The sequence below is a fragment of the Crocodylus siamensis genome, chromosome 6, assembly GCF_052110815.1.
Source record: "Crocodylus siamensis isolate JL-2025a chromosome 6, ASM5211081v1, whole genome shotgun sequence".
In the NCBI taxonomy this organism is placed as follows: domain Eukaryota; kingdom Metazoa; phylum Chordata; order Crocodylia; family Crocodylidae; genus Crocodylus; species Crocodylus siamensis.
The window spans coordinates 95,693,217-95,718,430 of NC_143400.1; the positions used below are offsets into that span (position 1 = coordinate 95,693,217).

At 51.0% G+C, this 25,214-nt stretch overlaps 1 protein-coding gene across 7 annotated transcripts in view; it reads left to right on the forward strand.

The window, feature by feature from the left end:
- LPP (LIM domain containing preferred translocation partner in lipoma) overlaps positions 1–25,214 on the forward strand; it is a 423,011-nt gene that overhangs the window by 340,036 nt on the left and 57,761 nt on the right. For all 7 annotated transcript variants that reach the window (XM_090050830.1, XM_090050829.1, XM_090050835.1 and 4 more), the window contains one exon: positions 16,393–16,562. In XM_090050830.1, coding sequence (XP_089906956.1) covers positions 16,393–16,562 — 170 coding nt within the window. The remainder of the gene's footprint in view (positions 1–16,392; positions 16,563–25,214) is intronic.

Below are 25,214 nucleotides of genomic sequence, written 5' to 3' on the forward strand. Positions count from 1 at the left end.
CATAATCCAAGATTCAAGGCCAAGCTAAGAACTGGCCAAGGGGAGCCTTGCATCTCCCAAGCGGTACCCTGAGTCTAAAAAGGTTGAGAACAACTGGTTTAACCCACCAGAGAAGCAGAACAGACTTAGCGCTGCTGCAGACCTCTGCTTTATGTGTTGATGTTGAAGGGCTTGCTACGGATAGATCCAGGGGTAGACCCAAGCTCAGTGCTTGCTAAGGTTTGAAGTGTCTGAGCATGACACGTGCTGGATTTTCTTTGAATAATTATTCAGTAGTAGTTCCCCACCGAGCGGGGACCGGGCAAGTCTCATCCCTCTAGGTGGAAGTTTCCACAGGCTCTGAGCCCGTGGCCTGCAGAGGAATGATAACACCTCCAAGGCCGAGCTGCTGTTTTCCACTGACATCTTTCTATCCCACCATCCCGCCTGGACTGCATGGACCTGGGAGTCTGTCCAACAAAAGCTTCGGTGCTGTTTCCCATCCGCCTCCACCAGTAAAAGCATGATCCTCCAGAGCCATCAGTCCGGGTCTCACCTGGTCAGGAACGCTATCATGAACAGAAGGTTATAAACATTGGATGTGACCTGCAAAGAGCCTCCTCTCCCCAGAGCGGTGTCACCTTTTTTGACACGAGGCACCTCCAAATCTGCTGTAAGAAGCTGACACAAGTGCCCCTTTCGGAAGGTGGCTCCAGCCCTTCACGGCTGGATACAAAGCTCCAGTTTCTTGCGGGCAGTCAGATACTGGATTGTGATCCTGCATGCAGTGGTCCTAAATTGGGAAGTGGGGAGAAAAGGAAACCTCTGCCTGGAAGAAAGTAATACAAGGTAGGCAGATGCTTGCAGCTGTCAGACGTCTGCGGACAGAAGCCGTGCCCGGGGGAGATGGATGAGGACTCAGAGCTGAGGTGCAGGCTGAAGAGCAGTTGTCACACGGCTCCTGGACAATGAGTGTCTGTGTGTTGCTGCGTGGTATCTGAGGTTGGCATTCTCCAAGGAGCCTGGACGAGTTGGCTCCTGTCAAAATTCGACACAGTTTTTGCATCTCCCATGCCTTTGAAAATCCCTGAACTTAAATTCTTTGGGCATTTGCAGCAAGCCATCCACTCCTGAAGTCTCTGTGAATCCCTTCCATCCCTTTCTTTCTGTTTTATCTTACCCTCCTTCCCAAGCAGGAGGCAAGGCCGGATTGGCAGACCCCTGAGTCTGTGGCTGAGATAAAATCTCTTGACTCCAAGTTTCGAGTCTCCGACCCGTTTCCCAGGCTTGTCCACCTTCCCAGCTGCACGGAGCTTCCTGTATATCTCACGTCGCTCCCTCTGCCTGGCCTGAGCTGCAGCCAGGTCTTCGGAGACGGAGCTGCGCCTACCCAGCTCAGCAACGCCCCAACAAGTCATGACTGGTTTTTGGCTGGCATTGTTTGGATAAAATACTGCCGGCGGCTGCCCTAAGTTCCTGGAAGGAAAAGGGCCAAGCAGGGCATCCTGTGCAAGGTGGGAACGATTGCAACAGCAGGTCGTTTGGGCAAGGACGATCTGGTGCTCTTTGCTTTTGCAGCCCCTGGCACCACAGGCTTCTGGTGGGCGACAGGATGCAGTGGAAGATGAATGCAGCCTGAGCAAGAGGCCACTGGGCGAGGAGCAGGATGGATCAATCCCCCCAGCATGGGTTGAAAAGCTGGCATTTCATTGCACATCCTCGCCCTCCTCCCGCCTTCTTCTGACGAGCCTGACTGGGAGCTCCCCACAGAGCCCAGACGGCAGTCTGAATTTGGGACTCTTGTATTTCTGAGCCGTCGGGAGCTGAGAGCAGCTAGAAACCGATGCATCCGGCCGGGAGAGAGGGTTGCCGTTTATTAAGTGCCGAGCCTTATTTCAAATATTAAATAACCCAGCAGGAAGTGAACTCGTCTGGCCTCAGAGGCTGCAGCGTCTCGTGGCCACTGCTAACCTCCCGGGCTGGCGGCACGGCCCCTGAAACCACGCGTTCCCGTCTCGACCGTCAAGTCGAACGTCCTGAGTCATCGCATTTGCCCTCAAGTGGGGGCCGAGGCAGCGCGCTTTGAACACGCCTGCAACCGGGGTTGGTCGGGAAAGCCAGCACCGCTGCCCTGCCCGCACACCTCCCATAGCGGGGACTTCCGCTCCAGAGCAGGCCAACAATAGCAAGGTGTTTTTCTGTGGCTTTCCAAAAAGAGGATCCTGAAATCTCATAGAATTTCAGAATAACTCCAGTGGGTGAGGGGATTGCCCAGAAAATCCCCTCTCCCCTACCACGGCCACGCAGCGGGTGAGAGGAAGAGAAAACGAGTGGTTTCCACCCTCCCCTTTGCACTCTTTCCAGCAAGGGCTTCAGTCAGACTTCTCGGTGAAGCCTGGCAGGTTTCTGTAGGTTTTGTCTTCTGCATTTTGAGTGTGAAGGTTGACACGCTGCTTGTGTTCGGGCACGAGGTCCTGGGGCTGGCGCTGGACCTGGGGCTCCGGTGCCAGCTCCTTGGACAGCGGAGTAGGAGCTCCACGGCCGCTGCTTTGGGGGCAGCTTGCCCATGGGGAAAGTTTCCTTCTGATTTTGGTGAGCGGTTGGTTTAAGCTGTGGGGTTTATCGCCAGAGCTGTTGTAAAACGGGGAGGTTAATGCCAGTGCAATTTCTCATCAAACAAACCAAAAAAATCCTTGTTTTTTTTCAAAATCTTTCATTTTCCAGTGAAATTTTAAAGCATCCCCTCTCCATTTCTTTTTTTTTTAATCAGAACAAAAACTCTGTTTTTTCCCACTTCTTTTCAATAACCACCACTCTCTATTTTCCAACCAGAGAAAAAGGCAAGCAGAGAGATGATAGGAAGTGCTGTTTCCCCGACTTCTCTCATTTGGTTTTGGTTTGGTTTGTTTTTTTTAACTTCCTCAAACCCCCTCCTTTTCCAATGGGGGATTTTTGTAAAGTGGGATTTTTCCAACCAAGGTTCAAGAGAATAGTCCATTCATTTTTTTATTTTTCCTCATGCCAAACGAAGAATTAAATGGGAGGCGGGGAAATAAAGAGTCAGGTGACACAAGCCAGGCTTTTCTTTTGAGAGCGCGCGCGCGTGTGTGACTTTCACTTGAAACTCAGAGTTTCTTCCTTAAACTCGGGTCAAGTCGTGGGTGACTCACTGTTGTTCTTGAGAGGTTGGTGGTCATGGTCTGGTTTCGGGTGAGAGACGTGTGTGCAAGAAACCCAAGTGCAGCTTGACACTGTGGTTCACTATGACCTAGTGACCCAGTGGGCCATGGAAACCAAGCACCTGAATCTCTTCTCAGACCAGGTCCCCGTTCCAGGGCTACTTGCTCTGCCATTTCCCTAGCTGAGTCTGATCCGTGGATAAACTTTCATCCGTGTCATATGGCATATACATCCTCGGCGTTGTAGGAAACATTTGCAAAGGAAATAGATCGCGTTTTATTCCATCCTCTGCATTTTTGTGATCGATCAGCAAAGGAAGGAGGATTTTTTTTTATTTTTTTTTTTGCTTCTCTCCAGATGTTGCGCTGAGGCTCTAATTCAACCACTTTGCAAATGGTAAAACATCTGCTGAAAAATGACACCACGTAACAAAAAAGCAAAGCGTTCTGCAAAAGCTATGTGTGAAGCCAAATAATATAGAACATCACTGACCCCAGCTGGGCTGGGAGACCCATTGCAGGTAACCAGAGTCTGGGGAATCAAGCAAATAACCAAACAGGTGCCATAAAATAATCGAGGCACTTGGCATTGCATGAGGTTTCTTTAAGCAATACAGGTTCAGCAGTGCTGGGCTGTTGTGGGAAGCTGAAATCGGAACAGTCCCTAGCTTTTGGAGAGCTCAGATCTAGACTTTGCGAGTGGTCCTTACTGCTGGAATAGATCAAATTCAGCCCCAGGATTTTAGCATCAGGATCTGAACTCGGAGGCTGGTGGCAGCCGTTTAAGAGACGGCATCCTGGTCACTAGGCTGCCATCTGCCTAAAACGTTGACTGGGTAGATGCTCCCTAGACCTTCTGTGCTGGCCGAGCAGGGCAGGAGCGTGGGTCCTGGAGCCTTTACCCATGCACAGAGGCAAAGACTACTGCAGCGCACAAGAATTGCTCTTTCCAAATTAAACCAGCAGCAGCAGAGAACAGAATAAGACTGGTTCCTTCCTCCTTTCCCTGGAAAGGGAGCCAGGGTGTAACAGCACAGCGTGTATAGGATGTGGGTCCCCTTTCATGTAGGGCTTGTGTCTGCTGGGCTGCATCCATCCTGAAACACCGCACACAGCAAGAAGGTGCTGTAGGGCATCGCAGTGAAAGCTCTGCACTGGGACTCAGAAGACATGGACTCATTTCCTAGCTTGGGCAGTCGTTTTGTTCCCCGTGGCCTCAGTTTGCAATCTGTGCATGGGGTAAAAGAAGGCTTTCCTACCTCACAGGGGTGCTGCGATGATTCATCCACCCCAGCTCACGATGTGCTCAGGTGGTAACAGCGAGTGGCTACTGCAGAAAAGTCTTTGGAAGGGTATAGGAAAGTTTTAGGAAACTCAGCCTTCGTGGCGGGGCTGCCTGTGCCGTGGATCCTGTGGTGGGGAATGGGATGAGACCTCCAGGGCCTTCTGAGGATGCGCCAGGCTTTCAGAAAGTGAAGCAAAAAGCAAGAGGCTGCACCATGGTTTGGCGGTTCCCGGGAGAGCCATACTGGAAGAAAGGCGTGCAAGTGAGAGAGTTCACGACAGAGACCTGTGCTCCAAGAGCACAAGGTGGCTAAGACACAGTAGCAGGGCACAGTAATTAAATCGCAGCCTTTGATTTAATTTATGAAGTGTTACGAACATGTCTTGGAGCGTGCAGCTCTGTTTACCGCGAGAGATTTCTGTCCTCTGTCGTCGGCTGGAGACGGGGATTAAGATCAATCTGTCGGATGTCCAAGCACCGCATAAAGCAGCTGATGCCTCTGACCTGCAACTGTCAGAGGATGAAATTTCAGTCCTGGGCCATGGCACAGTGAGATCATTGCCAAGCTGTGAGTAATGAGCTGAGTCAAAAAAAACAAATGAGGGCAGGTGAGGGGGGCAGGGACATGTCGATGAAAACAGTGTCATTCGGTTCTTCCTATCTAGCAGGCATGGAAACTGATAACAGATTTAGGCCATAACTGACGGAAAGCCCGAGACCTAAATCTGAGAATGGCTCTGAACTGGCTTGCTGGTGGCAGTGTTTCCCCAGGGTCTGGTGGCATCAGGGGTTGGTTTTCAGCAAATGCCAAGCACCCCGGTTGTCAGAAGCAACAGCATGCACGTGCATGAGCATTTCCCTGAGCACCCCTGTGTCAAGCACCAAGCCCCTTTCAAGTGTCTGTTAGTGGAAAGCGTAGACATCGTAGAGAAGTTGGGCTGCGAGAGACCTCCAGAGGTCATCCAGTCCAACCCCCCACCGGGGGTAGATCATCTCGATCCAAGCCATCCTGTCCAGATCCATTGTCTAAGCTCTTAGCAAAGCTACATGGTCAACCATGACACAACACAAGACATCACACCCATACCTGACATGGGTAAAGGGGAGGAATGATGGCAGACAGCGTCCTGCTGCTGCAAAGCTTGGACAAAAAAATAGTACCTGTAGATCCCAGGTAGAGGTATGCAAGAAGGTAAACCCCTCCCAGTCCATACCAGCCTGTGCATGGGGTGCAGGAAATCCCTTCCTGATCCGAAATGTGGCAGTCAGTCTGACCCGGAGCAAAAGGGCAAGACCCTCTAGCCAGACACCTACAGGTTAAAGTCCCAGGAGGAGCATTTGCACAGCTCAGCCAAAATGCCCATCCTGGGTTGCAGCCAGCACCCAGTGCTTCTGAGGAAGGCTTGAAAAAAACAACCCTGACACGTATAGCAGCAGGAGGGGGGAAAATGCCCTCCAGGCTCCATGTGGCAGCCAGCACAGCCCAGAAGTCTGGGGAATACCCAGAGTACATAGGCATTGTCTGGCCAAGACCTGCCCGACCTTTTCTTGACACCTCTGGTGTTGGGGAGTCCACAGCTTCCCCAGGCATCTATTGCACCGCCTCCCTGCTCTAACTGTGAACAAGTTTTTTCCTGATATCCAACCTAAACCTACTTTGCTGCAACTTCAAGCCATTGGTCCATACCTTACACTGTGCAGGAAGAGAGAAAAAGCTGTCTCCCTCTTCTTCATGCCAGCCCTTCGGGTATTTGAAGACTGCTGCCGTGTCCCCCCCACAAGTGCCTTTTTCCTCAGGCTGAACGTGCCTATTTTCTTCAGCTTCTCCTCCAATGACTTTCCTTCCAAGCCTTTCATCATTTTTGTTGCCTGTCTTTAGACCCTCTCTAACTTCTCCACATCCTTTGTAAAATGTGGAGCCCAGCGCTGCACACCGTGCTCCAGGTGAGACCTGACTAGTACCAAGTATACAGGCACCATCACCTCCCATGTCTTGCTCCTAATGCTTCTGTGGATGCATCCCAAAACTGCATGTGCTTTGTGCGCACACTCACATTGAGTTACCGAGACTCCTGTTGATTATTCTTCCTGAGCTGCAGCACCCCACATTTCTCAGGTTTGAGTATCCGTTAGCTCCAGCCCAGCTTTCCAGGCAGTCAAGATCCTTCTGAATGGTGCTTCTATCCTCCAGTGTGTTCACAGTCCTTCCCAGTTTGGTATTGTCTACAAATTTACTTGAGAAGCACTCCATCCCTTCCAGCATTAATAAATATGTTGAGAAGCACGGGGTCCAGGACAGACCTTTGTGGGGCTCCACTCGCAACCTCCTGCCATTGTGACATGGATCCATTTATACTTGCCCTTTGCTTGCAGCTCTTGAGCCAGTTCTCTCTCCACCTTACAGCAGTTTTGTCCCACTCCCATTTATCCAATGTGTTTATGACAAAGTCATGTAGGGATTTGTCAAAAGCCTTGCTGAGGTCCAGATGCACGATGGCCGCAGTGTTTCGCTTCTTCCATTGCCTTCATCCACCCAAGTATTTACTCTGGCAAAGAAGATCAAGTTTGTTTGACAGTTTGTTCTCCAACTGTGAGATGTCTGCAGTATTGAAGTCTGTGGTGACCCCTGACCTAACCCTGGCAAAACAAGAGCCTCTGCTTTCTACCGGAAAGAAATAAGGGCTGCTTTCAGAGCAAGGCTTCCCCTTGTATCAGCTTGGGCAAGACAAGGATCCCAATATATCTGTGGCCGTTCTGAGCTTTAAGAGCCCTGCTGCTACCGATCCCCCACCCTGACTCCTTTGCATAGCATTCTGTAGAGCTTGGGATAATTACCATATTTATTTGCATACCACATGCCCCTTTCCCCCCCCAAAAAATTAACCTTCCAAAACTGGGGTGCTTGTCTCCAACCAGGAGGCTGAACTTCTTGCCTAGAATAGAAGCCCGCCCTGCTTGGATCCCTGCTCCATCCAAAGTGTAAAACCAGCTGCTTGGCAACAGCAGTGGCATTTCTATACAGGCAGCTGAGTCAGTTGACTTAATGGCCCATTGTTCTTCACTCCACAGATGTTAACATATTAGTCTTACCTCGGTCCTGGGAAAGCCTTTTGAGAGAGTTATCCTGGCGCATGTCCACGAGGGGCCAGGGGGAGATGATGCTCAGGGGCAACCAACACGGGTTCATCAGCGGGAGGTCCTGTCAGACCAACCTGGTGGCCTCCTACGACCAGGTCACCAAATCCTTAGATGCAGGGGTAGCAGTGGACATCGTCTTCGTGGACTTTCGGGAGGCCTTCGACACTGTCTCTCACCCCATTCTCATTAAGAAACTGGGGGCTGTGGTGTCGACACCCCCACAGTCAGATGGGTCCCAACTGGCTGGAGGGCTGCGCCCAGAGAGCAGTGGTGGCAGGTCATGTTCGACCCAGAGGGACGTGGGCAGTGGGGTCCCCCAGGGCTCGGTCCTCGGGCCTGCACTGCTCAACATCTGCATCAGCAACATGGACGAGGGGGTAAAAAGCACCTGTTCAAATTTTCTGATGACACTAAGACGCGGGGGGATGTGGGCACGCTAGGAGGGAGGAACAGGCTGCAATCAGACCTAGACAGGTTACAGGGGTGGGCGGATGAGAACAGGATGGGTTTCAACACCAACAAGTGCAAGGTGCTGCACCTGGGGGGGGAAGAGCCAGCACCATACCTACAGGCTGGGGGACTCCCTTCTTGTCAGGGCAGAGGCAGAAAAGGATCTTGGAGTCATCATTGACACCAAGATGAACATGGGCCGGCAGTGTGGGGACACGGTCAGGAAGGCCAACCGCACCTTGTCCTGCATCCACAGATGCATCTCGAGCAGGTCCAGGGGGGTGATCCTCCCCCTCTGTGCGGCACTGGTCAGGCCGCAGCTGGAGGACTGCGTCCAGTTCTGGGCACCGCACTTCAGGAGGGATGTGGACAGCATGGAGAGGGTCCAGAGGAGGCCACTCGCATGGTCATGGGCAGCAGGGCAGGCCCTACGAGGAGAGGCGCCGGGACCTGAACCTGTTCAGCCTCCAAAAGAGAAGGCTGAGGGGATCTAGTGGCCTGTTATAAACTAGTCAAGGGGGATCAGCAGGCAGTGGGGGGGTCCCTGTTCCCCTGAGCGCTACCAGGAGTGACCAGGAATAACAGTCACAAGTTGGCAGAGGGGAGATTCAGACTAGACATCGGGAGGCGCGACTTCACAGTCAGGGTGCCCAGGATTGGGGACCAACTTCCAAGAGAAGTGGTGCTGGCCTCTACCCTGGGGGGCTTTAAGAGGAGGCTGGATGAACACCTTGCTGGGGTCACTTGGCCCCAGTACTCTTTCCTGCCAGGGCAGGGGGTCGGACTTGACGATCTGCTCAGGTCCCTTCTGACCCGACCAACTATGAAACAATAGCCTCTCATTTTTAATGGTTTTGGAAGTTCCACTAATCAAACTAGCTTTTCTTCCAGCATTTGTATTTATCTACTGTCTACTTCTGGCCTTTCTTCCCCTATTTCACATCCTGTTTGTAGCTCTTTTCAAAATCAAAGATCCTCCCATGGAGATCACTCTTGTCAGGCAACTACAGCTTCAGCTTTTGGCTGAGCAGGAAAGGGAGGGCGAGCTGAAGATGAGGCTGTGTCCTTGTTCTGTGCAACCCAAACACTAGGAAAAGCTTTTCTTCGTTCTGTTTCCCAAAAAACAAGGGATGTGAGAAAACATGGCTATGTGCTGTTGACTTTTCTCTCCGCCTGTTTCTCACAGCAACAGGGTGCCGTGAGAAATCGCAGAGGTGCTTGAAAAACTTTGGATGGAAGTTTCTTGAGAAGAGAAGGGGAAAACTCTTGTTATATTGTTGACTTATGGTCCACCCTGGCCTCAAAATGCCGTTTTGTCATTGATGTTTCTTCATTAGATGTAATGATTTTTCCACATCTGCTGCCAGCTGATTCAGAACGGTCCAAAACGAGGTTACGCCGTGAATCTCTAAAATGAGTTTGCTGGAGAAGTCCTCCACGCAGATGATTAAAGAAATAGCAGTAGGGAATACACGGGGTGTTTTGATGATGCCAGGGGAGCTTTTAGCTAGATGCTTAGTTCAAAGTATTTAGATTTGAAAAATCTTTTAATACACCTTCATAAAGGCCGTCTCTTCTGTTTCTTTAGCTCTGTCTTGCATTTTGGATCACAGCGGCAGTGAGAACCAGGGAGTGCGCTGAGCTGATCAAGGGAAATTTATGTGTAATTAATAGACCTTGGGGATGTAGCCTTGTTTCAGGGTTGCTGAAGCTTACTATGCGGTACAGCTGGATGGGAAACAGCTTTCTCATCCCGCATACGGTTCTGAGGTTTCAGAAGTGTTGCCATATGAGGACAAACCGGAGACCTTTGTGGCTCCACAAAAATCTTGACGGTTTCTTTGTCCCTGTTGGAAGGGACCTCCTGCGGTCCCCTCCGACCCTAATTTTAGGGTTTAATTTAGTCATACCCTTGGGTGCCTGAATCCTCAGCCTTGTATTGGGGGAGGTTGATGCATTTACCTTCTTCACAGTATTATTTCTGTTTGTTGTTTGCACGGGCTAAGAGATGATCCCTGCTCCCAACTCATTGGCCAAAGAGGCTAGTAGGATCCTTTGGATGTATAAACAGTAGTTCAACAAAGACAAGTGCAAAGTGCTGCTCCTGGGCCAGCTTACCCACCGACACACTTCCAGGCTGGGGGACGACCTCAGCAGCACAACAGTGGAAAGGGATCTTGGAGTCATAGTTGACTCCAAGATGAACAGTGTGACGAAGCGATCAGCAAAGCTAACCGCAGTTTATCGGGCATCCACAGATGCATCTCGAGCAGGTCCAGGGAGGTGACCCTCCCCCTCTGTGCGGCACTGGTCAGGCCGCAGCTGGAGGACTGCGTCCAGGTCTGGGCGCCTCACTTCAGGAGGGATGGAGAGGGTCCAGAGGAGGCCACTTGCATGGTCAGAGGCCTGCAGACAAGGCCATACAAGGAGAGACGAGAGAAGGCTGAGAGGGGATCTTGTGGCTGTCTATAAATTCATCAGGGGAGGGCAGCAGGACTCTGTTTATTAGGACACCCCCAGAGTAACTAGGAACAACAGCCACAAATTGACAGAGATTTAGGCTGGACATGGGGAAGAACTTCTTCACAGTGAGGGTGGCCGGGATCTGGAACGGGCTCCGAGGGAGGTGGTGCTCGCCCCTACCCTGGGGGTCTTCAAGAGGAGACCGGTCAAGCACCTAGTTGGGGTCGTCTGACCCCAGCGCTCTTTCCTGTCCTGTCAATGACCTACTGGGGTCCCTTCTGACCTGAACATCCATGAAACCAGGGGATCCCAAGTCAGAGTGGGAAGTTGTGTGATCCTTGCATTTGGCATGTATGCAAGTGCTGCTGGAGTACTGTGCCCGGCTCTTGGGGTCTAGATTGGATAAGCGTTGGAGAGCGGTCAGTGAAGAGTTGCAGGAAGGATGGCCTGGAGGGGATATGCTGTTGAGTGAAGTCCTACAAGTACACCCTCTGTTCCCCTTTCAGAAAGGAGGTTCAGGGTGGACTTGGACTACGTGACCTCCTGCAGTCCCGTCCAACCCTAATTTTCGAGGACTCTATGATTTGATCTCAGTCTCTTAGTACCCACCAGGGAGCACAGCTTTGATAACAGAGAGCTCTCCACTCTCAAAAGCAGGAGGGCAGCAGTGGCTGGAGGCTGAAGCTAGGCCAGGTCCAATGCATGTTTAATGGGGAGGATAATTAACCATTGGAACAGCACGCTGGAGCTTGGGGTAGTTTCTCCATCATAGACTCCATAGACATTAGGGCTGGAAGGGACTTTGCAAGATCATCGGGTCCAGCCCCCGGGCCAGGAAGTCAGCGGGGGTCAGCTCACCCCAGCAAGGTAAGCATCCAAGCATTTGTTAAACGTATGCAGAGTAAGTGCTTGCACCACTTTTGGTTGGAGTGTATTTCAGACTCTGGCGACTCGGACAGTAAGGAAGTTTTTCCCTATGTCCAGGCGAAACCAGTCTTCGACCAGTTTGTGACTGTTAGACCTTGTCTTCCCTTGGCGTGCCCTGGTGAATAGACCTTCTCCTCGTTCCTGAGGCACCCCCCTTAGATACATCACTGCCAACTTACTGATCAAAGTGGGATAGTTTTGTGTGTGTATATGTGTGTGCGTGTTCCTAAATTATATGCACTTGTTCAACTGGGAATTAATCCAAGATAGCTCTTCAGCCAGGGTCATGGAAGGATGGTCCTTGTGGCTTTGAAAGTACACATATTTAAAAGCATAGAGTCTCACTTTAACCTGCCTAGAGTCCCACTTCTTTAGAGTAAGTGGTTTGCTTTTCTGTCCCGTGACAAAGACAGCAAGAGACCATAAGCACTGCCATGCTGGGTCACACCAGTGGTCCCTCTAACCATGTTCTGTCTCCGAGAGTGGCAGAAATGGATGCTACGGAGGAAGAGCATTGACCCAGATATCTCTATCCCCTAGTCAATACTCTCCCTGGCCCCCAGCATTATAGGGTTCTTACAGAGACCATAAATAAGAGACGTTATTTAACAAAAGTGCGGGTTCATTACATGCCGGGGCCTGGTTCCCAGGCAGCTTCAGCCTCCCTCTCTGCCCCTTTGCCTCACCCTCTGGAGAGAAGAGATTTGCTGTGATCGGGGACAAGGCGTTTCAGGTCCCAGAGCCCCTTTTCATCCAGGTTAGGTCCAGATGGTTCAGATCCTTTCTGCAGAGCGCATCTAAGACACGGCCTTTCCCCTTCGTCCACGGAGCTACCGCGCTCATCCGGGCTGCTGTCACGGCACACCAGGAAGGTCGCAACTCTCGTCCCTGCGACCTTGACACGTGTGCTCTTGTCCCGCTCGGCACCACTGAAGATGCTGCTGCAAAGATCCCAGCCTGGTCCCTTGCTCTGGCTGCTTCCCCCGGCTGTGCATCCTGCATCCCTCCCTCCTGAATTGCACGACTTGTCTTCACATGAAAGGCCTTTCAGAGCCATTGCATCTGTTATCTTCCGTTCGCTCCCACCTCTGGTCAGACCGTGGTGCCAGCTTCAATGGCCCGGGCATGCAACATTCAAGCCAGCACTTTCTTTCTCCGTGCTGCTCCTCACTCCTGAGAGGGCTTCCTATGGACGTCCACAGATCTGATGCATAGTCCTTCTGCCGGTCTCTCCCTTGCGCTCTCCTGTGCTTTGTTTTCCAAATAACTTGACAGTAAAGAGGCTGCTGATTGCAGAGGCCCCCTTCCCATCATGGAAACCACCGCTGTCTTGTCACTTCCCTGTCTGTCTCCATCCTGTTATCTTTCTTCTTGTCTTATTGCCTTGACTGAGAACTCCTTGGGGGCAGAGACAGCTTTTTGTCCTGTGTTTGTACCGGTCCGTCCTGGAGAACCCAAACCACGACAGTAATCCACATCCACGATGCCTGCTCCTGGCTGTCCTTCCAGATTGAGAGTGATGCTTACTGTCTGGGGAGGCCAGGAGGAAGCCCACATGGATGGAGCTGCCTTGGTCCCATGCAGGAGAGGGCTTCTGTGCCCCAGGCTGGTTGCCAGCGCAGCCCTTCGCAGCTCAGTGGCAATAACGGTGCAAAAAGAGCTGGTGGAAGCAGAAGCATTGAAGCCGCATAGTTTCAGCTGTTTGCTGTTCAGCATTAATCGCGTCCTTTGCCTTTAAGCTGCCTTTGAAGCTGTGCTTGTCACGGTGGGAAGCAAGTGGGTCACATTGTTCAGGGTTTCTACTGCAACACGCCACCTGCTATTTTTCTCTTAGATTATTTGTATAATCTTTGGGTACAATCTGTTTGCTCTCCCAGTCTCGCATGCCTGGCCTTACTCTTTCACAACCGGCCGTGCAATTTGCACTGCATATGCTGTATGCATTCGTGCACGCATGTTAACCAGGCTCCTTCAGGCAGTGGGAAAATATTGAAGTAGGAAACATGTGTGTGTTTATTCACGATGAATCCCACCGCAAAGATCTTCACGATCAGCAGTTGTGCGGTGTGACTGGCTTTCGGGGAAGGGAGACCTTTGTTGTGTTCAGATGCAGAGAGATACAGCACTTCCTATCTCGTGGAGGGGGTTTTTTATTGGTTTTTCCCCTCGTAGGCTGATCAGGCAATAGATGCTTCAAAAAAAAAACGCAACAGGCATCAGGTCGTAACCGTGTCGAGTTTCTGCAGCCAAGGAGCCTCTGTGCTGAGCCGAAGCCTGCATCGTTACCGGTGGCTGCCTAATGCCAGGCTCCTAAAACCATTCGTCTGCACACAAAGGCACAGAACTGGCGTGATCCTTCGGTGGCCCTTGAAAATCCGGCCACTTTTACCTTGTTCTGTGCCCATCTGTGGATCGAGGGGCCTCACTTCGGACATCCACCCTGCCAGACCACCATGTCCCCACTTACACACAAGCTTATGAAAAAGGAAGCCATTTTTTTTCCAGCTTCCCACTGTGGCCTCTGCATGCACAGCCATGATGGTGGGTTAGTCCTTGGACAGGCCCCTTCCATGGAAAACCCTGCGAAGCGACCCTTTCCGGGGAAGACGTGCTGGCCGAGGTTGCCTGACTTGGGAATGGTCCTGCTTGGAGCAGGGGCTTGGACTAGATGTGACCTCCCGAGGTCCCTTCAGCCCTCGTTTTCTGTGGGATGATGCAGCTGGGGCTGGTCCTGCTTGGAGCAAGGGGTTGGACTAGATGTGACCTCCTGAAGTCCCTTCAGCCCTCGTTTTCTATGATCCTACGACTTAGCTGCTTGAGGTTGCATCTTCAAAGCTGCTCCCCAGGGAGAGGAGATGCCTTCCTGTCCTCTTCCCAAAGAGGACACAGACTCATGAAGGGGCTGAGTGGCTTGCTCAGGGGATCAGAGACAGATCTGGCAAATGAACCCACCATACCCCAACCCAAAACCATCACAAAAGAAGTGCTGTCTTTGGCTGCACTACCCAGAGAGAAAGGGACTCCTTTGAGCCGATGGGAAGTCTTCGCATTTCAAACGTAAGGCGAAAGAGTGGGCTTGGGGGGGTTGGAAATCAGACCCTACATTGGGATGTTAACAAAGCCAGTTGAGAAGTGTTTGTATAGACACTCCATTGCTCTGTGTCCAAATGCCTCATAAAAATAATACTGGCTGATCACAGAACGGCACGCCGGGGAGAATAAATTCTTCTGCAGAATATTCCCTCTGGAAAAACACTGTGTCAAGCAATACACTAATGGCTTTCAATCTCGTGTTGTGTATATATAGATATTAACTGCTCCCCAGGCGGCATTTCGTATTACAGGAATACCGCGCGAGCATCGCGGAGACCACTGAGCGCTTTTGGCCCGGTCTAGGCAGGGAGGAGGGGGGAAGCCTCCCTCCTGACCGTACCCCTCCACCTGCTGCGTCCTGACCGCGCAGCGCAAGGCCCAAAGGTGAAACAACACAGTAATTCCCCTCTCGGGGAGCTGGAAGTACTGGCCAGATCCAGCCCGAGGCCCTGCCTTGTTCTGTTACGTGCCCATTTACTCTCTGGCATTGGGGACTTTTTACCATCTTTAATTTTTCCAGAGGACGATGAAGGGCCTTTGAGCCTGAAAGCTTGCAGAAAAAGAGATCTTTTAATTTTGGCGGGGATTTCCTAATAAAAGGTGTCGTTTCTGCATCGAGAGTTTTAGATTTTTGCATTTCTTTTTGTCCCAGACCAGCCCGGCTACCAAATACATCCCATTTAGTCTCTGAAGGTGTCTGCTGCATTGCAGAAGTTAATCAGTCCCAACACTGACTTGGGCTAGAAGGTCAATCATTGCTGGCCAGGATGGATGGCATCATTCAGGTGGAGGGCGGTTGCAGAAGTGTGCCTATGGAGGACTGCTTTGAGCTCCTTCTGTACTGTCACCTTCTCCTTGGAGGTGCCCTTCCCGCTTGAGCTGAGCAGCCTTCCCCTCTGCCCCCCATCCCTTTAAACCACGTTGCCCACAAAGCAGTTGAGCAAGAAGCACCGAGCCTGAGCCAGGGTGTGTGCGCGTGAGCGCATGGTACCCTGTATTGTGTGGTTGTGTTTATGCGGCGCTATCTATTTCTGAAGACCTTGTCGAGGTCATCTGCACGCAGATGAGCTGTCCCTGATTTCCTGCTCCCGAACACCGCTGTGCATGCGCACGCCTAATCTGGAGTAAGAATGAGTGCATGCAGATGTCAGTGTATTCAGGAGCAGGCGTTGCGCTTTACATTCTCACCCGTCTGCCACAATCTGCATTAGCCTTCAAGTGTCAAGAAGCCCTTGTTGAGTGAGACCGTGTGTCGTACTCCCAAAACTTCCAACCATTAGGCTGCCAGTATTTAGTTATGCTGAATTGGAAAAAAACCTCTCCCCTAACTGACGCAGCCAGGCTGACAAACACCCTAGATGTGTTACAGCAGCAAAATCCATTTGCTGGTGGAACTTATTTCATGCAGAGAACAGGTTTAAGGTCTCCCAGCAAACGCTCTTTGCATGGTGTATGCTGTGCATCCGCTAGTGAGGATTGCCGTTAACGCTCTAGTGGCAAACCTCACACAAATCCGTAGTCTCTTTGCTGTGAGCCCAGCGACCCGGGGTCTCCTTGCGTTGCGGGTTCCTAGCATGGGAATGCAGTGAGCTGGTTCAGGCTCAGCGGGTCACTTTGCAGAGAGCACAAAACAGCTCTCCGTCGGCACTGAGGGATTGCTCCATTGCCGCGGGCTGGATTTGATGGGGTGACGCAGAGGATCTGCCCAAGCCCAGAGCACCCTCTCCTCCCAACACATAGGCTGGGATGATGGAGTCGGGGCTGGTCCTGCTTGGAGCAGGGGGTTGGACTAGATGTGGCCTCCTGAGCTCCCTTCCCACCCTTCATATCTGTTCGTTGCTGTCGTGCATGACGTGGTGTCTCTTCTTTCCTCCCCAGGCCGTTGCGCTCGTTGCGGCGAGAACGTGGTGGGGGAAGGCACCGGCTGCACCGCGATGGACCAGGTGTTCCACGTGAACTGCTTTACCTGCATGACATGCAGCAGCAAGCTCCGGGGCCAGCCTTTCTACGCGGTGGAGAAGAAAGCCTACTGCGAGCCCTGCTACATCGTGAGTACCGTGGCTGGCTTGTACCAAGCCAAAATGTCTGTCGAGGTTTCCTGCAGGCTGCAGCAGGCAGAAATGCCTTCTGCTCAAAACTGAGCCAGCCCATTTGGATACAGAGAGGACTAACCCACCTGCGCTCTTCTCCAAAGTTTAGCTTTTAACCTGCCAGTCATTCTCGGGGTCCAGCCAAGCCCTGGATGGCGGGAGCAAGATTATTCTGCTCAGCAGAGGTGGTATGACTTGGTTGGCAAAAAACACGAGGTTTTCACTGCTGGAGAGGGGCGTGGGGTGTGCACGTAGCCTCACAGTGGGCACATTTACATGTTCATTAATGCACCTTAGATACTGTGCATTTAGTTTAGTACTTGCTTAACAAAGTACTAACTAAATGCGCAGTTACTAGAGCTGCTGCACAACAGTGCCGACGCACACTTACTTTGTGATGCTTACTGTGCATTAGCCTAATATCACTGTGCAGTAAGCTATTAGCATGATTTTTTACCACCGCACTATTAGGCTAATGTGCGCTCGTGCAGACGTGCCCAGTCGAGTGGAAATGGAAATAACGGTACTCTTAGAAACCAGCCGTATTTTGGAAAGCTTTACAGCCTGGGAAATCTGACTCTTGTAAGTCCTTGAGCAGGCAAGACTCCCGCAGAAGGAAGCGTGAGATGACAGATGAGGACATAAGTTTGCAAGGCAGCTTTGCAATGCAATGCAGCATCCACAGTCTGCAGTGCGTAGCAGAAGCTTCAGCCTGATCCGGGAAGGCAATGGGAGTCCTTCCTCTGAGCTCCAAGGCCTTGGCATCAGGCATCTCTTGAGGTTCACTTCTCATATCTTTTGGATTTGGAGAAGTCGCTAAAATCAAATGACCAGTGGCTGCGGGGGAGCTGGACTTTTGTGGGGCTTCTGCAAAAACTGGCTGCCCGGTTATTGCAAATGAATCAGCCTCTTGATATTTTGGCAGTCTTTTATAATGATCCCTCATTTCAGAGTAGGGAGAAGTGCAGGCAGTCACGGATGGTGTCAGTGGGTTTTCTTTGTCAGTCTCTAAGACTGAGATGCCTTTGTATCATCGCTGTCTTTTAACGAACGCTGGAGAAGCGTATTTATTCTTGGGTCATACAGGTTGGGGGCTCCAGTCATGTAGTAACAAAATCTCCACCACGGTTTGGAGTTTCTCGTGCAAGGTCCTGAAAGGGGTGAAGTCCAGCATGCTGGGGCCGAGGAGGAAGGAGAGCCTTGTGGATGAGGCTGTTTGAATCTCATTTATAGCTTCTTAAGTTTTGAATGCCGTTCCCTGAGGACCGGCTTTCATTGCTATTCAAAACATTAATTCCCAAGCGTGGTAACAATCTCTCATTATTCCTTGCCTTTGCTGCCTGGCATTACTGCTGAAATATGGAGTGCAATAAGGGAAGGTTGTGCCTTATATACAGTGTCGGCAGTGGCTGGTCTTTGTTAATTGGCCCTTAAAAACAAAACTGATTTTGTGACGGAAGATGTGCTTTTGAAACCATTTTTTCCTCCTTTTATTGTGAGCATTAAAATTACTGCGCCATAAAAATTTTAAGGTTAATTTTGTGGCACGTATGGTGGCCGTTGCAAGGGGACAATAAATCGTTGCAAGGTGCATCGTAATGCATTTGGAGCAAGCTTTTATCGCCTGAAGTTAAATGTCTCATTGACTTCAAGCTGGAATCTACTTTGGCAGCTTGGAGGTTCCTACGTCTCTTTTTGGGGGGTTAAATCATGAACGATTTCTTCCGCACGCATCTGCTTTAGTTTGGGAGAACATCTGCATTAGCCACTGTAATAGCGGTTTAAGATTATTTAATCCCATTACTTAAACACTTCATTAGCCTGAGTGAATTGTTGGCGAAGGTTCAGTAAACTTTCTACATTGGAAGATAAAAGGATAAAAGAGAAAATACAAAAGGATTCTGTTCCTCATTTTCTTTCATATTTATCTTCTATCTTTTTAAGGGATAAAGGAATGATAATTGCCTGGCTGCATCTGCGTTAGTACGTTCCGCTATACAGATTTGAGTGCAGCGTAAACTCTTGATGGCTGCTTTTTTTATAGCCAGAAAAATGTCTGTCCTTTAAACATTCACCTATGCATTGCACAGCAAAGCTGGTTAAGGGCCTGGCACAAAAGACTCCCAAAAGAAGGAGGGAGCGGTAAAAACAGGAAGGGCTTCTTTTTGTTATCATGAGACTAGAGACCGTGGAGCTGCAAGTTCCCTCAGCGAAGCCTGTCAGCCGTTAACGTCGCCCCGAGGAACGAAGATGGGGAGAGTAAATCTCACAAGCTTTCAGCGAGACTAGAAAGTGCGTTTCTCGCTTTGGAAGTTATGAAATCGGCTCCTAAGTCACTTAGTAATTTTGAGACTTTAACCTTTCAATACCTTCTTAAGTCCTGTTTGAGTCAGCGCTTGAGGGGTTTGCAAAACTGAGGGATTGAACTCTTGGATTTTCCCTAAATCCAGCTTTCAGAAAGGCCCTAGTCTTACTAATAGTCCATACAGCAGAGGCCAAACTTTTGGGTAGGCAAGCCACAGATGACGCTCCACATCTTCTCCAGGTGCTGCTCTGATCTCCTGCCCCTGGTTTCTGCTTCTGCCCTGGTGCTCCCTGCCTGATGTGTTGCTCTGCTTTCTGCTCCTGGCCCTATCTGCCACTGTTTGGCCTGCCACACTCCCCAGTCTGCTCCATGCCACACGCACAGGCTGCCTCTGCCACATGCAGCACCCGTACTACAGGTTGGCCACCCTGGTCTATAAGCTGCAAAGCTCCCAAACTTTGACTATAAGCCCTTATGAAAGTTTGATTCAGGTTTCTAATTCACCTAGGTTCCTGTGAAACCTTGTAGGTCACCAAGCTCTAAGGTAGTAATAAATAGCTTGGTGTCTAGCTGACAGCCAGTGCCAGTGGAGTGCCCCAGGGGTCGGTCCGGCAGCTGGTCTTGTTCAGTAACTCCATCAGCGACCTGGAAGATGGGATGGATGCACCCTCAGCAAGTCTGCAGATGACACCGAGCTGGGGGGAGTAGTGGATACACCGGAGGGTAGGGCTAGCATTTACAGACCTCGACAACCTGGACCAAAAGAAATCTCCTGAGGTTCAACAAGGACAAGTGCAAAGTCTTGCACTTAGGACGGAGCAATCCCCAGCACCGGGGCAGGCTGGCGGGGACGGGCTGGGCAGCAGCTCTGCAGAAAAGGACCTGGGGGGACAGGGGACAAGAAGCTGGACAGGAGCCATCTTATTAGGTGGCTCGGTGCCAAGAAGGCTACCAGCATCCCGGGCTGCATTGGTGGGAGCGCTGCCAGCAGATCGAGGGCAGTGATTCCTCCCCTCTATTCGGCACCGGGGAGGCCACATCTGGAGTCCTGTGTCCAGCTGTGGGCCCCCCACTTGAGAAAGGATGGGGTCACATGGGAGAGAGTCCAGTGGAGGGCAATGAAAATGGTTGTGGGGCTGGGGGACAGGTCTGGTGAGGAGAGGCTGAGGGAAATGGGCTGATTTCGTCTGCAGAAGAGAAGACCGAGGGGGATTGAATAGCAGCCTTCACCTCCCTGCCGGGGGGCTGCAAAGAGGCTGGAGCTGGGCTGGTCTCAGTGGGGGCAGATGGCAGGACAAGGAGCAATGGGCTCAGGCTGCGGCAAGGGAAGTTGAGGTTGGATATTAGGAAGGTGGTGAAGCACTTGAATGGCTTACCTAGAGAGGTGGTAGAGTCAGTCTCCATCCTTGGTGGTTTTTAAGAGCCAGGTAGACGAAGCCTCGCCTGCAATGATGTTGGACTACGTGTGACCTCCTGAGGCCCCTTCACACCCTCATTCTCTGTTTCTGGGAAAGTCTTGCCTTGAGTGCACGTAACTGAACCGGGCTTGGAAAGCAGAGGTCTGATTCTCAGCTGGCATAAATCGGTGGAGCACAACAGAGCTACCCTAACTTACACTGCCTGCTGCTGTGACCCCAGAAATTCATGTCTCTCATCCCAGCACTCACGTCACTAAAACCAGCTGCCTCATAAAAAAAGAAGACAAAAAGGTGTTTGGCTTGTCTAGATTTAGAGCTCGTGACTTTTTGCTCTTCTAATAGTTCCCTTTGGGTGACCCACCATGTCTGCGCAGATAGGTCAGCGGGAACAACCAAACAGGCTACAAAAGTTTCTAGACAATTAAGAGTTGGCAGGCATTCCTTATAGTTGTGTTTCCCATCTTGTCTTGGAGAGAAGCCATGGTTAGGTTGCAATGAAGAAGGGTTTGCCTAGTAGTCAGCAGTGAGGCCAAATAGCCGTATTTTTTTCTGGGTTTATAAATAAAATAATAGTAAATGAGGGCTGGAAGGGACCTCAGGAGGTCACATCTAGTCCAACCCCCTGCTCCAAGCAGGACCAGCCCCGACTCCATCATCCCAGCCAAGGCTTTGTCAACCTGGGTCTTCAAAACCTCCAAGGATGGAGACTCCCCACCTCTCTGGGTGACCTGTTCCAGTGCTTCTCCACCCTCCGGGCGAGAGAGTTTTTCCTAATACCCAACCTCAACGTCCCTCGCTGCAGCTTGAGCCCATTGCTCCTTGGCCTGTCATCTGCCCCCACTGAGACCAGCCGTGCTCTACATCTATTTCCGGTTAGTTGAAAATGCTGAAAGAGAGTCTGACCCCAAGTTTCCTGGGGTCATTTGCACCATGTTAAAACCCCATGTTCTTCTCGCCATGCACACGTGTCTGTTGGAAGCTCTAGTCCTGGTCTCCGAAGGTAAGCCACGTGCTTCTGACGTCTGCCCGTTGCATTTCAAAGGCTAGAGCCCCCAGATGCCTTGCAAATGCCATTGCCAGGCTTCGGTCCCACACTCCAGGCTTTGTAATTATACATTTTATTGCTAAAGCGCCAGCAGCCTCTCCAGTGGGACACTTGTGTTGGCGTAAAAGCAAGTGCACTGAGGAAAGTGTTAACATGAGGCAGATGTCACCCCCTTGTCCGTGCTAAAATCTTTCTGAAATGTCTCCTGACATAACGAGCTCCTGCTCTACAGCTGGGAATCGTGCAGCAGGGCTGCAAGATGTTATCAGTATCCCGCTCCCCTCTCCCCCCCGTAAGGAAATGCATTGCCAAAAGCATTTGGTTTCCTTCTTTTGAATATCTGAAAAGATGTTTTTCCTTGCATCAGGCTTGGTGGAAGAGTGAGGTGGAGGGTAGGATCGTTGCAAGCCTTGTCATAAAAGATTGAAGAGCAAGATGTCAGAGCGGTGCCAGCTGTCTGCTTTCCAGCTCCGGTATTATCATAAGGAGGGAACACAAGGTTAACCAGACGTACTGGTCTGACAAGGGATGCTGCTGTTTTGCGAATGGCATTTTCTCCAATGTCCTCATGACTTTCCCTGGGGCCTGCAAGTGTCCCCCCACTTTTTCTCCTTGCTTCCACCAGGCAGTCCCCATAAGGTCAGAGTCAGGGATACAGGATCTAGAAAGCCAAGTCCTGCCAGGTGCTGAGCATCTGCCATTACCACGGACATTGATAAGATGCTGCAAATGTTTAGTGCACTGAGGATTTCTCCCATCGTGGCTGCATCGAGATAGCCCGGTATCAGGCCCCACTGGCGTGGTGCTCTAAGGAAGGGGGATGGCTGGAAAGGAGGAGACCTCCTTGAGCCAGGCAGACATCTTCAGCCCTCACAACTGGAGGCTGATGAGGAGGAATGGGCAAAGGTTTGGGGCGGCAGAGGCAGTGCACGGTGCGCGAACCGAAGAGGAGACGTCATTGTGAGTTGTGCGCCTGCCAGTTTCTAAAAGCTAATGACTAGTAGATGTTTCTTAAAAAATTGGCCCTGATCTTTCTCTCCCTGAGCTCCTCCGTTGCACACTCAGGAGAAGCGTGTCCCCGCTCTCCCACCATTCTCCCGCTTTGCCTGCCTTGATTGCAAACTCTTTCTGCTTTGTTTGTGCAGCATCTAGCTGGGATCTCAGTGCTATCTGGGCTGTATCTGAATGCAAACAGCACATTATGATTAAATTTGTGGAGTTCAGCGAATGGTGTGAGCCAGCCGTGGCATGTGTCAACAGTTCTGGGAAAGCCTGGGTGGTTTTCTGCATGCTTTGGAGGACACGTTCATCACCTCCAGCTGCTGCCGCTGGAGAGGATGGCAAAAGTCCCCATCACTTGAAGCGTGAGACCGGAACGGGGTTGCCTGTGCAAGCCCCCTCCTTCACGCTTCTGTGCACAAGTGTGAAACACTTGTGCAAAGCCACCTTCCTTCAATATGTGCACGTTGAAACCAGAGTACCAGTCTGATCTGATCTATTTTTAACAATAATTCTGCCGCACATAAGCCATGATTATTACACTCATTTAGCAGCTGTATAACAATTTAAATTGGACCAGAAAGGAGAAACTACCATTTAAAGATTTTTTTGTTGTTATGATATAAGTTTTCTTTTCTCTCTCCCTTTTTTTTTAAGGCTCTTTATTCTTGTTTTTATCAAGCAACGTATTGAATCAGAGGGTAATTTATGGAAAGTGCTGCCAGTATGGTGTTGCGAGAGCTCCGCAATTTGAATTTAAGCTGCTCAATGGGATCATTAAGACTATTATGCCTGTTTTCCACAGAGTGCGGATTCAAAGTGACAACTGGAGCAGAAATATCAAACAAAAAGTCGCGCGCTCTTTACATGGTGGAGTGTTTTTGCTCTCTGAATATGGCACAGAGACCGGCATCCTTCTCCGCTGAGCCTCCCAGATGCCACCAGCTTGGGTGGCTGGTGTTAACCCGTTGCTCTTTTGACCTCTGCAGTGGAGAATAAGCCTGGAAGCTGTGTGTGCAAAAGCACCGGCTCTCTGCTGCATGAACTGCCATGCTCCCGATCTATTAGGCTTGGCTATAGCTGGCTCAGAGCCTCCATCTTTGTCCCTGCCGTTGCTAGACCAGGGATAGGGCTGCACTGGCTGGGCATGAGTTTTATTAGCACAGAATGGCTGCTAACCCTGTCGATGGTTCGAAAACTGGAAGGCGACTACAAAGGGAATGGAGATGGGCTTTTCTTTGTGACCATAGGAGACAGGAGTAGGAGCAATGGCCTCAAGCTGCAGCGAGGGAGATGTTCGGTGGAGCTTAGGAGGCAGTTTCTGACTCTGAGGATGCTCGAGCACTGGAACGGGCTATCCAGAGCAGTTGCGGCATCTCCAGCTATGGAAATTTTCAAGAGCAGGTTAGACAGACACGTGACTGGGATGGTTTAGCAGCGGGCTGGCCTAAGATGAGGTTCTTCCAGTCCTGTGATCTTATGATTATACAATGGATGCTCCTGGGACTTGCTGGATGGAGGCAATGCCTAGCATGTTGTGCACGCCAGCTCTTTTATATGGTAGGAGAATCACGTGGGAACCACTGCAGCATCCGCAGAGGGGTGTGAATAGCAATGGCTGCATCAGCCCCCAGCTCTCCTGACCACTTCCCCCTTGAGCAGAGATAGAGGGGGGTTATGCTCACCTCCACTTGCTTCCCAGTCATCACGCCGCTCTTTGGGGGGCCAGGGGACGTGATGAATCTTCTGTCACTAGGCAAAATGAAAAGGGCTTGGGATTTTTTCCCCCCTTCGTTATTTTGTATGTTGTCTCTTTCTTTTCTGGCCCGCGTTTATAAAAAAGCAGGAGACTGTGGGGTGATGAGCTGGAACGCCCGCTAGCTCCTCTGCAGAGGCACACCAGGGTCATTGCAGAGAGGACGAGGACCAATTAAACTCGTTAGCCAACAAGGACAGAACACGAAGTCCATGGGCTGATGCTGCAATGGGGAAAATGCCAGTGGCAAACTTCCTAGTACAAGGCCCTGCCAAGATGGGGTCACCTTGGCTGGGGATTTGCAGGCTGAGACTAGATGCCTTGCCAGTCGGGATGTTGTAATGATAATGGAAGTGATCTGCGCACCAGGCGGCACAGTGTGCTGGGACATCCCGCTGCAGGGTCCCTCGCAGCTCGGCCCATGGAAAGTCCTGCATCCTTTATTCTGCGCTCCCAGCACTTCCATGGTGATCTGACATTACTGACCTCGTTGAAAATGCTCCCAGTTTACCCTGGAGGAAGTCAAAGAGTCGGGTGCAACCCCTGTGCGAGGGCATTTCCAGACAGCCAGCAGGGCTGCTGCTCCCCGGGGAGACCAGGAGCAGCCTTTGCAGGTGTCGGCAGGTGTCACAAGGGTATCAGGATCCAGCGATACAGCAGTATCCCTGTTAAATTATGTACAAGTGATGCAAACTGTTGCAATGTAACTGCTACATCTGAATGTTCCTGAGCTGATGCAAATGTAGCAAAAATGTTCTCGTTTTAACCCCGAACACACCAGGGCTAGAATTACAGGGATTTCACTCACTTGTGTGCTCACAGGAGCAGGAAGATGTACTAAACACGGCACGCTCCCAGATAGCAGCTCCTGCCCCCCACCCCCCTTTGAAAGCAGTTAAAAGTTGCATCTGCCCTATAGTTTTGAGGGCAAAGAGCTGACCCCTAACCATGAAGCAACCTTGTCCTGGGAAGTATAGTAGAAAAGTGCAGGTAACCCTGAACTCGGTCCTGCGGCTGGGTGGGGATGGAGTGGGCTTGCCGGTTAGTTCCAGTGTCTTCCTGAAAGCACAAGACACCTGTGCTTCAT